General features: G+C 44.6%; 1 protein-coding gene across 2 annotated transcripts; it reads left to right on the top strand.

Moving 5' to 3' along the window:
• The first annotated feature begins 392 nt into the window (after positions 1–392).
• tbc1d19 (TBC1 domain family, member 19) lies at positions 393–14,590 on the top strand. Of its 2 annotated transcripts, XM_068308575.1 has the most exons (21): positions 395–587; positions 668–740; positions 882–927; positions 3,695–3,770; positions 3,926–4,000; positions 4,494–4,557; positions 5,200–5,246; positions 5,324–5,431; positions 5,510–5,582; positions 6,063–6,101; positions 7,746–7,858; positions 8,698–8,772; positions 8,914–8,976; positions 9,708–9,792; positions 10,986–11,030; positions 11,144–11,176; positions 11,286–11,395; positions 11,478–11,569; positions 12,238–12,353; positions 12,500–12,570; positions 13,130–14,590. In XM_068308575.1, exons 1-21 carry the CDS (start codon positions 432–434, stop codon positions 13,202–13,204), a joined length of 1,635 nt encoding a protein of 544 aa, XP_068164676.1. In that variant the 5' UTR covers positions 395–431; the 3' UTR covers positions 13,205–14,590. The 2 variants fall into 2 exon arrangements, with proteins under 2 accessions (XP_068164677.1, XP_068164676.1); XM_068308576.1 differs by lacking the exons at positions 12,500–12,570; positions 13,130–14,590 and having other exon boundaries at positions 393–587; positions 11,478–11,573.
• Positions 14,591–14,774: the final 184 nt, after the last annotated feature.

Here is a 14,774-nt window from a genome sequence, read left to right as displayed (position 1 = left end):
ATGTAAACTCTAATTTTCCCTCAAAATCAGTGCGCAGTTGCAGTTTGTTGGTGATAAAATTAAAATTAAAGTAAAAAAAAAGAAGTAAAATTTGAGCCCAAATGGACTAAAAACTAGATGTTATTATAAAATAAGACCAATTACGTTAAACATTTTTGCTTCAAACATCCTCACTGCAATAAATAAAATATCTACGATGATAATTTTAAAAGTCTCCCCCTTCAAATCGCTCCGACATTCCCACGGGCGGAACGGAGATGCTCGGACCGGAACTAATGTCAGTCCTTGTTTCTCCTGCCCTCTGACTGACCCTCCTCTGTTGCTAGGTAACTTCTGCAGGGGGGCGGAAACCGCATCGCCGGATGCTGCTAACGAACAACCCGACAAACTGCGCTGTTCCAGCCGCCGAACCGGTGCAGTCCGACCGGAGGATGGAGGGGGGGACTAGTTTATCCGTGACCAGGGAGGGGGGGACTAGTTTATCCGTGACCAGGGAGGGGGGGACTGGTTTATCCGTGACCGTGGGTCGGATCGTGGAGCGGCTAAAGGGAAGTTATTTACACTCACAGATAGAGAGGCAGGCTAAGGTGAGCTAGCTCGTTAGCATGTAGCTCTCAGCTAGGACACTTCACCACGTACTGACCCGTTATTCTCCCGTGTTATTCAGGAGTGTTTACACCAACCCGACATTAAACTGGAGTCCATTAAAGATGACGTGCGCAGTTTTCTCAGAACATCAGGTGGGCACAGGTTTGTTTTCTTCCACTGGCTAATTACTGCTAACGCTAATTCATCTGTGTGTGTGTGTGTGTGTGTGTGTGTGTGTGTGTGTGTGTGTGTGTGTGTGTGTGTGTGTGTGTGTGTGTGTGTGTGTTTCACAGGTTGGGAAAGGAAGCTCCAGAATGCAGTGTACAGAGAGCTACATGTGTGAGTCACGTGTTCTAATGTGATGTTTGTGGTAAACAAACACATGTAAACACACACAGACACTACTCACCAGTAGATCACTACTCACCAGTAGATCACTACTCACCAGTAGATCACTACTCACCAGTAGATCACTACTCACCAGTAGATCACTACTCACCAGTAGATCACTACACTACTCATTAGTAGATCACTACTCACCGGTAGATCACTAGTTTACTCACCAGTAGATCACTACTCACTAGTAGATCACTACACTACTCATTAGTAGATCACTACTCACCGGTAGATCACTAGTCTACTCACTAGTAGATCACTACTCACCAGTAGATCACTACTCTACTCACCAGTAGATCACTACTCACTAGTAGATCACTACACTACTCATTAGTAGATCACTACTCACTAGTAGATCACTACTCACCAGTAGATCACTAGTCTACTCACCAGTAGATCACTACACTACTCATTAGTAGATCACTACTCACTAGTAGATCACTAGTCTACTCACCTGTAGATCACTACACTACTCATTAGTAAATCACTACTCACCAGTAGATCACTACTCACTAGTAGATCACTAGTCTACTCACCAGTAGATCACTACTCATTAGTAGATCACTACTCACCAGTAGATCACTACTCTACTCACCAGTAGATCACTACTCTACTCACCAGTAGATCACTACACTACTCACCAGTAGATCACTACTCACCAGTAGATCACTACTCACCAGTAGATCACTACTCTACTCACCAGTAGATCACTACATTACTCACCAGTAGATCACTACTCACCAGTAGATCACTACACTACTCACCAGTAGATCACTACACTACTCACCAGTAGATCACTAGTCTACTCACCAGTAGATCACTACTCACCAGTAGATCACTACACTACTCACCAGTAGATCACTACACTACTCACTAGTAGACCACTACTCACCGGTAGATCACTACACTACTCACCGGTAGATCACTACTCACCAGTAGATCACTACTCTACTCACCAGTAGATCACTACACTACTCACTAGTAGACCACTACTCACCAGTAGATCACTACACTACTCACCGGTAGATCACTACTCACCAGTAGATCACTACTCACCAGTAGATCACTACTCTACTCACCAGTAGATCACTACACTACTCACTAGTAGACCACTACTCACCGATAGATCACTACACTACTCACCGGTAGATCACTACTCACCAGTGGATCGCTACTCACCAGTAGATCACTAGTCACCAGTAGATCACTACTCACTAGTAGATCACTACTCACCAGTAGATCACTAGTCTACTCACCAGTAGATCACTACTCACCAGTAGATTACTACACTACTCACCAGTAGATCACTACACTACTCACCAGTAGATCACTACTCACCGGTAGATCACTACTCACCAGTAGATCACTACTCACCAGTAGATCACTACTCTACTCACCAGTAGATCACTACTCTACTCACCAGTAGATCACTACACTACTCACTAGTAGACCACTACTCACCAGTAGATCACTACACTACTCACCGGTAGATCACTACTCACCAGTAGATCACTACTCACCAGTAGATCACTACTCTACTCACCAGTAGATCACTACACTACTCACTAGTAGACCACTACTCACCGGTAGATCACTACACTACTCACCGGTAGATCACTACTCACCAGTAGATCGCTACTCACCAGTAGATCACTAGTCACCAGTAGATCACTACTCACTAGTAGATCACTACTCACCAGTAGATCACTAGTCTACTCACCAGTAGATCACTACTCACCAGTAGAGATTACTACACTACTCACCAGTAGATCACTACACTACTCACCAGTAGATCACTACTCACCGGTAGATCACTACTCACCAGTAGATCACTACTCACCAGTAGATCACTACTCTACTCACCAGTAGATCACTACTCTACTCACCAGTAGATCACTACACTACTCACCAGTAGATCACTAGTCACCAGTAGATCACTACACTACTCACCGGTAGATCACTACTCACCAGTAGATCACTACTCACCAGTAGATCACTACACTGAGAACAGGTTAAATCAACACAACAGATATTTCCAGTGTTTTTAATTAAATTGACATAAAAACTAACTTTTATGAATTCCGGTCTCTGAATGGTTCCACCTGACTCAGAATCAGCCTCTGGGTCTGTAATGTTCCTCCGTTCACCTTCTTCCAGTCTCACCAGAGATTTTGTCTGTGATTCACGTCGGGTCACTGGTGATGGATCAGGATAAATCCTGGGTTCTGTTTGCATCTCTAACAGCTGATTGCTGGAAATCCTTTGACCTCGTAACTGTTGTTAAAACGTTCCTGTGCTCTCTGACCTTTGACCTGTCAGAATCCTCTCCTGTCTCGATGCATCGGGTTCTTAATGCTTTGACTCGTCACATTGACTAATGCCTCCCCAGCCATTAGTCCCGTCCCTCTTATGGGTGTTTAGATGGGCTTTAATGTTGTTTGACACACTGAGACCTTTAGTCACTCAATACGCCCCCGACACACTTAATGGGGGGGGGGGCACCAGAGGAGACCCCATCGGTGGGGAGACATCTGAGTGTTTTATTAACCATTTGTTTGACAGCTCGCTGCTGCTGAACGCTTCCTGAAACACGTCCTGTTCGTTTCACCGAGCCGCAGATTTCTTTTGTGTGTGTGTGTGTGTTTTTACCGTGTCCGTTGTACCGTAACGCTTCTCACCCTCGTTCTTGTGCTTGTGTGTTTTTTTCCAGCCAGCCGCCCCCGGGTCACCCTGCAGCTCCTCCGGAGCATCTCAAGGAGCCGCTGGCCTACATGAGGAAGGCGCAGGTCGGGCTGTCGGCTCTCATCCCGTCACTCCTCACCTCCACCTCCTGAAATTAGTTGTTCCTGCTCGCTGAATTAACCCAGATTGCCCATTTTAACAGGATATCTGAAGACGTGTGTGTGTGTGTGTGTGTGTGTGTGTCCACTCTCCTCCACAGGCCAGCTGGGAGAAGCGCGTCCTGAAAAGCCTGAACAGCATGAGTACGGAGCTGGAAGTGCCTCTGGCTCGCATGGTACATGAAATATTGTCCATTTTTTTTAGAGTTTTATTTTAATTTTGTGGGTTTTCATAATTAAATACAATGAAGAACCTCAAATCAAAAGCAAAGACGCAAAGAAGAGACAATTTCATATTTTCATCAATATCTGCGGCGCGAATAACTTCATACGGTTTCATTTCTGTCCTGTTCTGTGTTATTTAAGCGTTTTCATGTGCATAATTGAATCTTAATACTGACTCTCTAAATAGCCCCGACCTATTTGAGTCTATTTGAAATGAATTAGCATTGATCCTGGAGCTGTAGAATGATAATTAGCAGGCGGTGATGTTTGGAATCTCATTATCGGTGTTGTTCTGTGACACTGTGCACACATACGGACCGGAATGCAAAATTCTTCTCACAGGAAGCTCATTCCTGACGTCTCGGTTTTTTCTGCGTAGCTTCTGTTTTTTTTAGCTGAACCTGGCGTTGAAACCCTCTCCTCTCTCCCCCCCCTTCCCCTCAGAGGCCCCCGGCGGAGCAGAAGGAGCTCAGCGACAAGTGGAACGAGATGGGCGCGGACGAACCAGGTCTACAGACGTTACCCGTAATGTCCCCCCTCCCCGTCCCTGAATCATTAAGGGTGTATCAACACATCTCTGAACCAGATCTACAACTTCTTTAATATCTAGTTTCTGACTGTGTTGTTCATGGGACCGATTCACGGAGCGTCGTGGATATTTATTAGATACTTTTTCTCTCGCGGGCCACTTTAAATGATGTGGAGGGCCACATTTGGCCCCCCCCGGGCCTTGAGGTTGACACATGTGATGTAAAAACGATGCAGCCACAGTTTTAGCATCGCTATCGCAGCGTAGCGTATCATAACATTTAGGATGCTGCCCCCCCCCAGCTATAAACACTTTGGACTGGGAATATCAAAGCTGCCCAGACTCCTCGCACCCCTCCATCCGCCCCCGTACCTTAATGCCCCTCTGTTCTGGTCGGACGACACGCCACTTGAATCTGCTGAAGCGTGTCTGAGCCGTTGGGTTGAATCTCTCCGTCAGAGTCACGGTTGAAGTGAATTGGAGTCGGATCTTAAATTGGACCGGGTCGGTTTGTGTAGTCTGGCTTTCTGGAGCTGCATATGTAAACTTGGCACGCGTCTAACAGCTGGAGGAACCATTAGGAAGACATTATTATGATCATTATCTTTTTTTTTTTTTCAGATCTGAGTCGTTTCAGGCCCGTCTACGCCCCCAAGGACTTCCTGGAGGTGAGAATTATTCCTGGAACGCGTTCCTTGTTTTCTAATTTAAATGAAATAAACGTTCGACGCGTCTCTCCTCTCAGGTGGTGACCGGATTACGGAACCCCAATCACGACTGCAGCGACGTTGGCGTCCGGAGCCACTGGGGGCTCATCCAGGTTCCGCTGAACGTCCGGGACGTCCCGCAGCTGGTAGGGGGACGCGTGGACGTCCTGATCGCCCCAGAAAACACACCTGATCGTAAACGTGTGTGTGTGTGTGTTTTACAGCGACAGGCGTATCCAGAGCTGAACCTGAACACGGGGCAGCTGGGGATCGACGACCACGCACACATCCATCCAGGTATCCGTTCTGTTTCTGTTTCCTGTGTCAGTCCTATCAGGAAGTGTAAACCGTCCTTCCCATCATGCCCAGCAGCATCCTGCCATCAGCGCGTCGTTACCCAGTTATTTCCTGTTTGGATTAAGCCTTATTTTTATCCTCCCATGTCCATCACGAATGCGACTGTTATAAACAAAGACGTCTAATCAGGTTCTTTTGCTATCAGAGCCGACGTTTGTCGCCTGTTGGAGCTGCAGATCAGTGGATCGGGTTCTAGATGTGTTTATCGAACGAAGCGCTGCTTAAAACACTCCGTCCTCCTATCAGCCGCTGCGTCTGGGTTTCCTCACACAGTATCTGTGAGGAGTCCACAGATTGACATCACTGCAGTCTGGAGTTTAGACTCTAAATAGAGTAGTGTCCAGTAGTGCAGTATCTCTGTGTGTGTAATTCAAAAATGTGCATTTCATTTGAAAAACCTTCTGTCGTGTCTTCCTACAGATTTGTTTGAAAGCGAGTTCGTTCAAATCGGGAAGAGAGGTGAGCGTCTGCTTCCTGCTTTAAAAGTCTTTCTGTACATCCTGTTTTCTTCTAGTCGGTATCAGGTAGTAGATTAATGTCACGACTTAAATGTCGTGCATTGTCTCCACACACAGATCTAAATTAAAGCCTGAATCTGGAGACGTAAAACCAATCAGAGACTCAGAGGAACTTTACTTTTGTTCAAAACTCCTGGTGTTCGCTCTAAACTCCACATTCAGGACAGGAACATTTCTGTCTGTCTAATGTTTATTTTTATTTTATTTTTTTACATTATACTTAATTTAGACCATTATTGATGTGAAGTTTCAGAAAAAGTGTCAAAAAAGTCTAATTATATCCCCTTTCTGACTGAAGGAACACCTAAAATAGAAGGATGGATGCTGATAACTGGCACTGCTATAAAAAGTACAGTCATTTGTGACGGGTTATATAAGAATAATAATATAACTGAACACATCCATCGTGTTTGTGGTTGTCTGTTCGACCCCCCCCCCACCTTGTCGTCAGTGAATCCTCTTCAGGTGCCTTCACGGCCCGGGTGACAGTCGATGTCTGATCTCAGCGCTCCGCTATGAACCCTGAGTAAACATCGACCAATCAGGACACAGATCCACCAGAGACGTGAAAACACAAGCCGTACTTTATACACACACAAGCACTGGGCCGGGGGCCGTTCCTCCACACCGGGTGGGGGGGGAGGGGGCGCAGGCCAAGTGTGAAGAGCACTCAAAGAGAAAATTTAAGGCTGGAGTTGGTTTATGTTACGAGCGGCCGGCACGTCCAGGCGAGCGTTTCTGTGTTTCTGGCTTCTGTCAGCGAGAGATTTAGGCCTCGTCCACGTGTTTACAGACGCAACGCGACCGTTTTGGCGTTTCGTTCCAGAACGGCATTGTGGGTCAGGAAAATTGTAGTTTTTAAACACCCTTACATACACGTTTTATCCAAAACTTTGGTTTCTGTGTGTGAAAAACAGGTGAACTCTCCCCAGCATGATGATTATATTATTATTCAAATTCTAAATCTCATATTGAACCTTCCCACGTTTGACGGATCGTCGTAGATTTTGCTGACATCTCTGTTTGAGCAAACAATTTGTATTTATGAAAGTAAATACAAAAAGTTGTTCAAACAGTCTTTTTGTTAAACAGAAAGGGAATTTTTTTTTTACATACTCCCAGCCTGAGCCTGAGAGCTTTCATTAGAGTTACGTCAGAAACAGTGATTGTGATTTGTTGCTGTTTAACGTTTTTCTGAGGGATGGAATAAAATTTCGATCCACCAACCTGATGCTGTTTGGCCCCCTTTCTCCTTCAGATTTATAATTATTTGCAGTCCTTATTGAAATACGCTTTATTTTTACCCTCGTGTTCCAACGTTTTATGATAAAAACAAACCCTTTTTACAGCTTTGCAGTTCAACTGCTTGTTTTCTTACGATCTTCAGAAAAGCACACACAGGTGTTCCTTTTCCCAGCTGAATCATTGGTTATGTCATCCCGTCAGCCAATCAGGAGTGTTCCTCTGCAGGATTTTACTTCCTTTTCTTCCATCTTTGTGTTTCTAACTATACAAACTAACTATATTCTATATTTTCTAACTATATTCTGTATTTTCTAACCTTTTCGTTCTGATTCTGGTCCAGTGGTTTCCGAGCAGGACAGCGCGGCGGCGCAGCAGTACAGCCGGCAGGGCTGCCCCACCGGGCTGCGGGGGGACCTGTGGGCCCTGATCCTGAACGCCACCAACCAGCCACAGGTCCCACCCACACACACACACACACACACACACACACACACACAAAGTGTTTATCACTATGCAGACGTGCACACACAGCTGCTTTGACTCCCAGACTTCCTGTATTTCTCAGAACGCCCCACACGGGTCACAACTGATGTGCAGCTTCTATATCATCTGACTGATTCAACCCCCGGGGGCAGGTTGAGTTTTGCTGCAAAGCAAGTAGGCGGGGGCAGTAAAACATGTGCGGGGTGTGACACGCTAACAATGTTTAGCATGCGTGACTCACACCTGTAATATTTAAAATGAAAAGCAGCTTTCATTTAGACGCTAAATCTGGATCAGCAGCCTCCTTTGTTCAGAGTCTGGAGTCGATTGGAAGATAATGAGAAATGTGTCTCCATTCAGAAGGACGTGCACCTCCTCCCCGGGGGGGTGGGGGTGTCATCATCTGAACTACATCAGAATCAGCTTAGCGACGCACCGCCGACGTGAATCCGCTCCAAGAGGCGATTCTGAGTTTTTAAAAACACAAATTTCGACTCAGACGTCTCCAGAGAAACCCTCCAGTGACCCCCCCCCCCACCCCCCACCCCCATTCATTCTATCCGTATCAACATTACGTTCCGGAGGTCATCCTGTCAAACGTCCGCCGCCGCCAGGCGTTTGAGTGTAACCACACGCTCGGAAACACGATCGCCATCCGTCAGACTGGTGTTTAGACCTCCTGTCGGAATACGCGACCTGAATTTAGCGGCGTCCATTAAAACGTACATTACTTCACTCAATCACGCTCCCATTATGGGATTAAGAAAGGTAATAGCTGTAAATTATTACCTGATAATCTGCTCTTGCAGGACGTGACGCACTACGAGCAGCTGGCGGCCGGAGTCATCCAACACGACCTGCTGGTGGACAACCTCATCTACAAGGTGCACATTTAGCATCGATCCGACCGCAAAGACGCAACGTTTGTGCTGCGAAGCGTCGAACATCTGTTTCCGGAAGAGTTTCACACAATCTCTGCTCACACATTTACAATCCTTGTGTTTTTTTATTATTCCCCCCATCAGGACGTGAAGCTCACAGCCAGCAACGACGACTACTACTTTGTGTTTGAGGACTTCCTTTATCAGGTAAAAGTTTGCTTTTTTAAGCATTAAACATCTGTGAATCTGAATTATTACGCATCATTTATTCAGGATGAACCCGTTTCCTGTCCACATAGCGATGCAGGCTGTCAGATTGTGCGCGCAACAAACCGGTTTGTGCATTTCGACTCACTCCTGATGTAAGCAGACAAAAAAAAAAAAAAATTATTGCCGTGAATGCGTGTCGGGAAAATCACCTGGCAGTCAAAGAGGCCATTGTGAATGAATTCACTCAGCCACCAGGAACGTGAGACGTCAGGCTGTCTTGAGGAAGTAGGAATCTTACCAGTCAAACCTCTCACTGCTGCCTGTGAGGATGAGTTCAGCTCTGGTGTGAAAAGAAAGATCTCTTTTTTACTCAGGTCCTCGAACTCGGTGTATACATAGAAGTGCAGCATGTTGACCGACCTGTTCTGTTATTTTTAACCAGAGCAGGAACACTGACAGCTATAGAAACAAGCCATAGTTTCATTTGGCTCTCTGCCTCCTGTTTGCACCAGCAGAATTTTTCCCACGATGCAACGTTTCTGAGTATTTGGTGGTTTTTCTTTGCAAAACTTCAGAGACAATTTCAGACAATTTCACTTCATTAAATCTGAAAGCGAACCCTTTTCTCTTCAATTCAGTCAAATGAGTCTGCAGGTGTGTGTGTGTGTGTGTGCGTGTGTGTGTGAGTGAGTGAGGATGCTTAACACCCCACCCCCGTCTGCTCTCAGGTGCTGCTGTGTTTCTCCAGAGACACCGCCGTGTTGGATCACTTTAAGTACAACAGCGCTTCTCCCCCCACTTCCTACATCCAGGGTGAGGCGCCGATCCCATCCCCGAGGACACACACACACACACACACACACACACACACACACACACAAAAGACACTTACGAGCCCTGGTGTCACTCATTTTCACCGAGGGCATCATACTGTCCTCAAAGGACCAGATGTAACTAATAAATGTAATGTAACTAAATGTAACTACTCCTTAATGTAACTAATAAATGTAACTAAATGTAACTCAGTGTAATGTAACTAAATGTCACTACTCCTTAATGTAACTAATAAATGTAACTAAATGTAACTCAGTGTAATGTAACTAAATGTAACTACTCCTTAATGTAACTAAGAAATGTAACTAAATGTAACTCAGTGTAATGTAACTAAATGTAACTACTCCTTAATGTAACTAATAAATGTAACTAAATGTAACTCAGTGTAATGTAACTAAATGTAACTACTCCTTAATGTAACTAATAAATGTAACTAAATGTAACTCAGTGTAATGTAACTAAATGTAACTACTCCTTAATGTAACTAATAAATGTAACTAAATGTAACTCAGTGTAATGTAACTAAATGTAACTACTCCTTAATGTAACTAATAAATGTAACTAAATGTAACTCAGTGTAATGTAACTAAATGTAACTACTCCTTAATGTAACTAATAAATGTAACTAAATGTAACTCAGTGTAATGTAACTAAATGTAACTACTCCTTAATGTAACTAATAAATGTAACTAAATGTAACTCAGTGTAATGTAACTAAATGTAACTACTCCTTAATGTTAAATAACTGAATTTCTGACTGATTCTAGTTCCAAACATTACAGTTAGACAGAAAAAACATGTTTGTTTGTTTCTCTGTTCTAACATAAATCCTTTTCATTTGTCAGGTTATTAAACCCACAGAACTCCATCAATCAAGGATCAAACTATCAATCAATAAAGAAGAATAACATCAGACACAAGTCAGGACATTAACTGTTTTTTTAATCAGTATTAAAATGGGATTAATTACTGCATTGTGGGAAATGTACACACTTTTGACATATTTAGACACATCTGACCTTTTATGCTCTCGCGGGCCACATAAATTGATGTGGTGGGCCACATTTGGCCCCTGGGCCTTGAGTTTGACACATGTGCTTTATGCGGTAGTAATTAATTCTCAAACACACCGCATGTTAGTTTAAAGTCATGTTTGTGTTTGTACCTAACAGGGAAGGTGGGAGATGAGGAGTGTGTGGTTGTGTATCCTCCCAACGGTGAGCCGCCAGCTTCACGTTAACTTCACAAAGTTGATTCCGATCTGATATTTTTACTTCGTTAAAGTTTTAAAACTGAATTTATTTCTTGTCCTCACTGATGCTGCCGTCAGGCGTGATCCCTTTCCACGGCTTCTCGATGTATGGTGAGTATTTTTAACCGCCGTTGTCACGTTAAGCCGAAACGGAGTGATGCTGCGAGGGCCAGGCTGTAACAGGAAGTGTGTGTGTGTGTGTGTGTGTTTGTCCCCTCAGTGGCACCTCTGTGTTTCTTATACAACGAGCCATCCAGGCTGTACAGCGTGTTCAGGGAAATGTACATCCGCTACTTCTTCAGACTGCACTCCATCTCCTCCTCCTCTTCGGTAAAAAAACCTCACGCTGAATTTTCTACGTGTTGAAACGTTGGTGCACGTGTTTGAACGTCTGCACGCGTGTTTCCTGCAGGGCGTCGTGTCGCTGTGTCTGCAGTTTGAGCGGCTGCTGCAGACCCACCTGCCCCAGCTCTTCTACCACCTGCGACAGATCGGAGCGCAGCCGTGAGTACGAGCCGCCGCCGCCCCTCCCCCGCCGCCCAAAGCGGCACGCCCACCGGGCGTGGCACACGATGACATCGTTCATGGATGAAATACTTTCACTTCCAGAACAATGGGGTGTTATTCCAGCAGTACATACTTTGATTTGGTGTTCCGTGTTTCCTTCAAGGCCCCAAAGCACTTTCACCAAAATATTTACCGCAGATACAAAAAGGAAATAAACTATAAAATACTCAGGGGAATTCTGATTTCAAAGAAAACAGGAACAATAAAATCGATTGAGTTTGCAAATCCAAATTGATTTCTAAAATAATTTTTCATTGCCATAGAAACCTGTTAATGCACATGTGCAGTTTTTTCTCCATCATATCTGATTTCACTTTGCCATAAAATACGTTTGTCCTCACTTTTAAAAAAAGAATGTTATATTTGTTTTAAATACTTTCAGATACTTTCAGATAGAAATCCAGAAAACTTCACGCTCAGTCACCTTTGATTTCTGTAATTCAATACTGCCATCTTGTGGCGACTAGCCGTAATTACAATTACCCGGTAAGGACAAGAAACATTTCAAAATACTGTAAGTGTTTGGTTTTTTTTAGCTTGTTCTGAAACTATTTTGTCCTTTTCAGCTCCAAAAAGTTTCCTCACACATGTGTTCATGTCACCAGGTTACGAATCGCCTTTAAGTGGATGGTTCGGGCCTTTTCTGGCTACCTGTCCACCGACCAGCTGCTTCTTCTCTGGGACCGAATTTTGGGGTACGACTCGCTGGAAATAGTTTCAGGTGAGACCTACTGCCCTCCTGCTGATGTCTGTACCGACATTGTTATAACCACACAGCCTCTTTTACTTCCATATTCTGATCCAGAACATCTTGTTTTCCCCCCCCACCTCTCCGAACACCCCTCCCTTCACCGACACCTCCTCCAGTCTTAGCAGCAGCCGTGTTTGCCTTCCGCGCTGAGAACCTGATGGAAGTGACATCACTGGCCTCCGCTGAGGTACGTCCGTCTCACGTTAGACTGCTGTGTGTGTGTGTGTGTGTGTGTGTGTGTGTGTGTGTGTGTGTGTGTGTGTGTGTGTGTGTGTGTGTGTGTGTGAGGGGGGTTAAACTGCAATATGACGCATGATCCCGCTCCTTCAAGACGCTATCCGGCATTTATCCGCTCACTTAACCACCTGCCCCCCCAGCAGAGAGAGGAGATATCATAACATACTTCTCCTTCTCTTATATTTAGAAGCTCGGGCCCAGCGTTGAAATATTAAACCGGGTCTCTAAACGCGACCGGGTCCCTAAATTTAATCCCCCCCCAATCCCAAAAGGACAGAGTGCGGCGCGGCGTTCTCTTAAGATCGGATTGTCGCAGCCTGAGAATCCTGCATCATCATTAAGCAGCGTGTTCCTCCTGTGTGGGTTCTTTTTTTAAATCCTGAAACATGCCTCTGGGTAAGGGGGGGGGGGTGTGGTTTATAGCTCTCCTCATGGGTCTGGTATGGTGAGGGGGTGTGTGATTTATTCTTATTATCATTTTTTGTATGATAAATCTCGTGTGTGTGCAGGCTGTCCTCGCTGACCTTTCCACCTTGAAGGTCATGCCGCTCATCCAGGTCTTCCTGTTTGCCACCGCCATCTGAGCAGCATGGGAAACCGGAGTGTGAGAGCAGCGATGCGATACATACACACACACACACACACACACTGCGTGGAGGATGACTATAGGAATGCCATAACGACACCGATACCTTTAACCTACCGGCGAATCGCGATGGCTGCAGGCTTATATGTCGGGAAAAAAACGTCCTATCCTACGCAGGCGTCATCAGCGGTTCATCAAACTGTGCAATACTTTTCATCTGTGACCTGAAATAATGTTTGTTATGATAAAATTCAATCCTGCTGAATCCAGTCCACTAATTTATTGCTTCAAACTTGACTATAAAGACTCTCCATCTGAATGTTGAGGTGTAACTATTTGCACAGGGATTATTTTTTTCTGGATTCTCATCAGAGGCGTTTCTGCAGGAGGCAGGAGGAGCAGCAGGTCGCGGCGTTGCGCTCCTTCCTGCACGGAGCATCTGCTCGATTCCTCCGTGGTTTGTTGGCTGCCTTCCTCCCCACCGCCCCCCTCTGTGGGCTTGTATCGAATTCTGCTGCCCCGCTCGTTCGTCTCTCCCCCTCTCTCAGTTCCTGCTACTTCTGCCACCTGTTTACTGGGATTCCCATGGCTTTTATCATGCACCCCCCCCCCTCCTTCATACGCCTGCGCCTCCTGTGTGGTTGGCTCCCACAGAGGCCCCCTCCTGGTGGCTGGCGCGATGCATTCAGTCTATCAACACTCTGGGGTCAAAAAGCCGCATTAAGCTCAATGAGTGTTTGGACGGCAGCGTGCAGCTCCGTGTTCTCATTACTGATGATATAAAATAACACAACAACTGTAGGATTAGACGATCAACCACATCAAGTGTAACATTACACAGAGACTGGTCTGTGTTCACGATCGTATTTACATGCTGCTCCTCTGGTGTCGCATTTAAACATATATTAAATGCTTATGACAGTATTAGAAAAAGTAGATCCCTGCAGAACGCCTCGATGACCAGAATCAACCTATTAAAGTTAAAATAATACATTCTGAGGGTGAGCACCATTTAATTCAGAACTTGTGAAAGAACAGGGATCTTATTTGTATTTAGATTCTAATAAGGATATAATCTTGACTGTGATTTCAATATGACATTTCTCACTTAATAAATGCTCTTCAGACAACCATCACGTGGTCTTTTTTCTTATTTGTTAGCCCAGATATAGAATTATCAAGTGTAATTTTAATACACGCAATCACATAGCCTGATATTCAAATTAGACAATTTGCTTGGAAACCCTACGATGGACATGCAAAATGCTTCTTACTGTGGAAACTGAAGTTTGGTAAAATAATAATGCTTTCAGCCCATTTATACAATGTTGTGCAATACATATAACTTGAAATAAAAATAATGGATGTGAGTGTTTTTGTGTTTTTAGTCCATCTTTTTATAGATTAAGGTCACATGTGTTTGTAATCAGTAGCTAGAGTGTGCTTTCTTAATTTCCCTTCGGGGATCAAACCAGTATATAAAATTAAAAATTAAAAATTAAATTAATTAAAACATACTGCATATTACATAATAGTAGTTGTAATATCTAGATGTCTTAAATAGTTAT

The sequence above is a fragment of the Antennarius striatus genome, chromosome 23, assembly GCF_040054535.1.
Source record: "Antennarius striatus isolate MH-2024 chromosome 23, ASM4005453v1, whole genome shotgun sequence".
Taxonomy (NCBI): domain Eukaryota; kingdom Metazoa; phylum Chordata; class Actinopteri; order Lophiiformes; family Antennariidae; genus Antennarius; species Antennarius striatus.
This window is presented reverse-complemented; position numbering and strand designations above follow the sequence as displayed.

What these genes read in the sequence shown, in the direction of transcription:
- tbc1d19 (XM_068308575.1), top strand. Translation starts at nt 432, where the DNA reads ATGGAGGGGGGGACTAGTTTATCCGTGACCAGGGAGGGGGGGACTAGT. An exon ending in CAGTTTTCTCAGAACATCAG is followed by an intron (nt 741 to 881) that starts GTGGGCACAGGT and finishes TGTGTTTCACAG; the next exon opens with GTTGGGAAAGGAAGCTCCAG. An exon ending in GTGTACAGAGAGCTACATGT is followed by an intron (nt 928 to 3,694) that starts GTGAGTCACGTG and finishes GTTTTTTTCCAG; the next exon opens with CCAGCCGCCCCCGGGTCACC.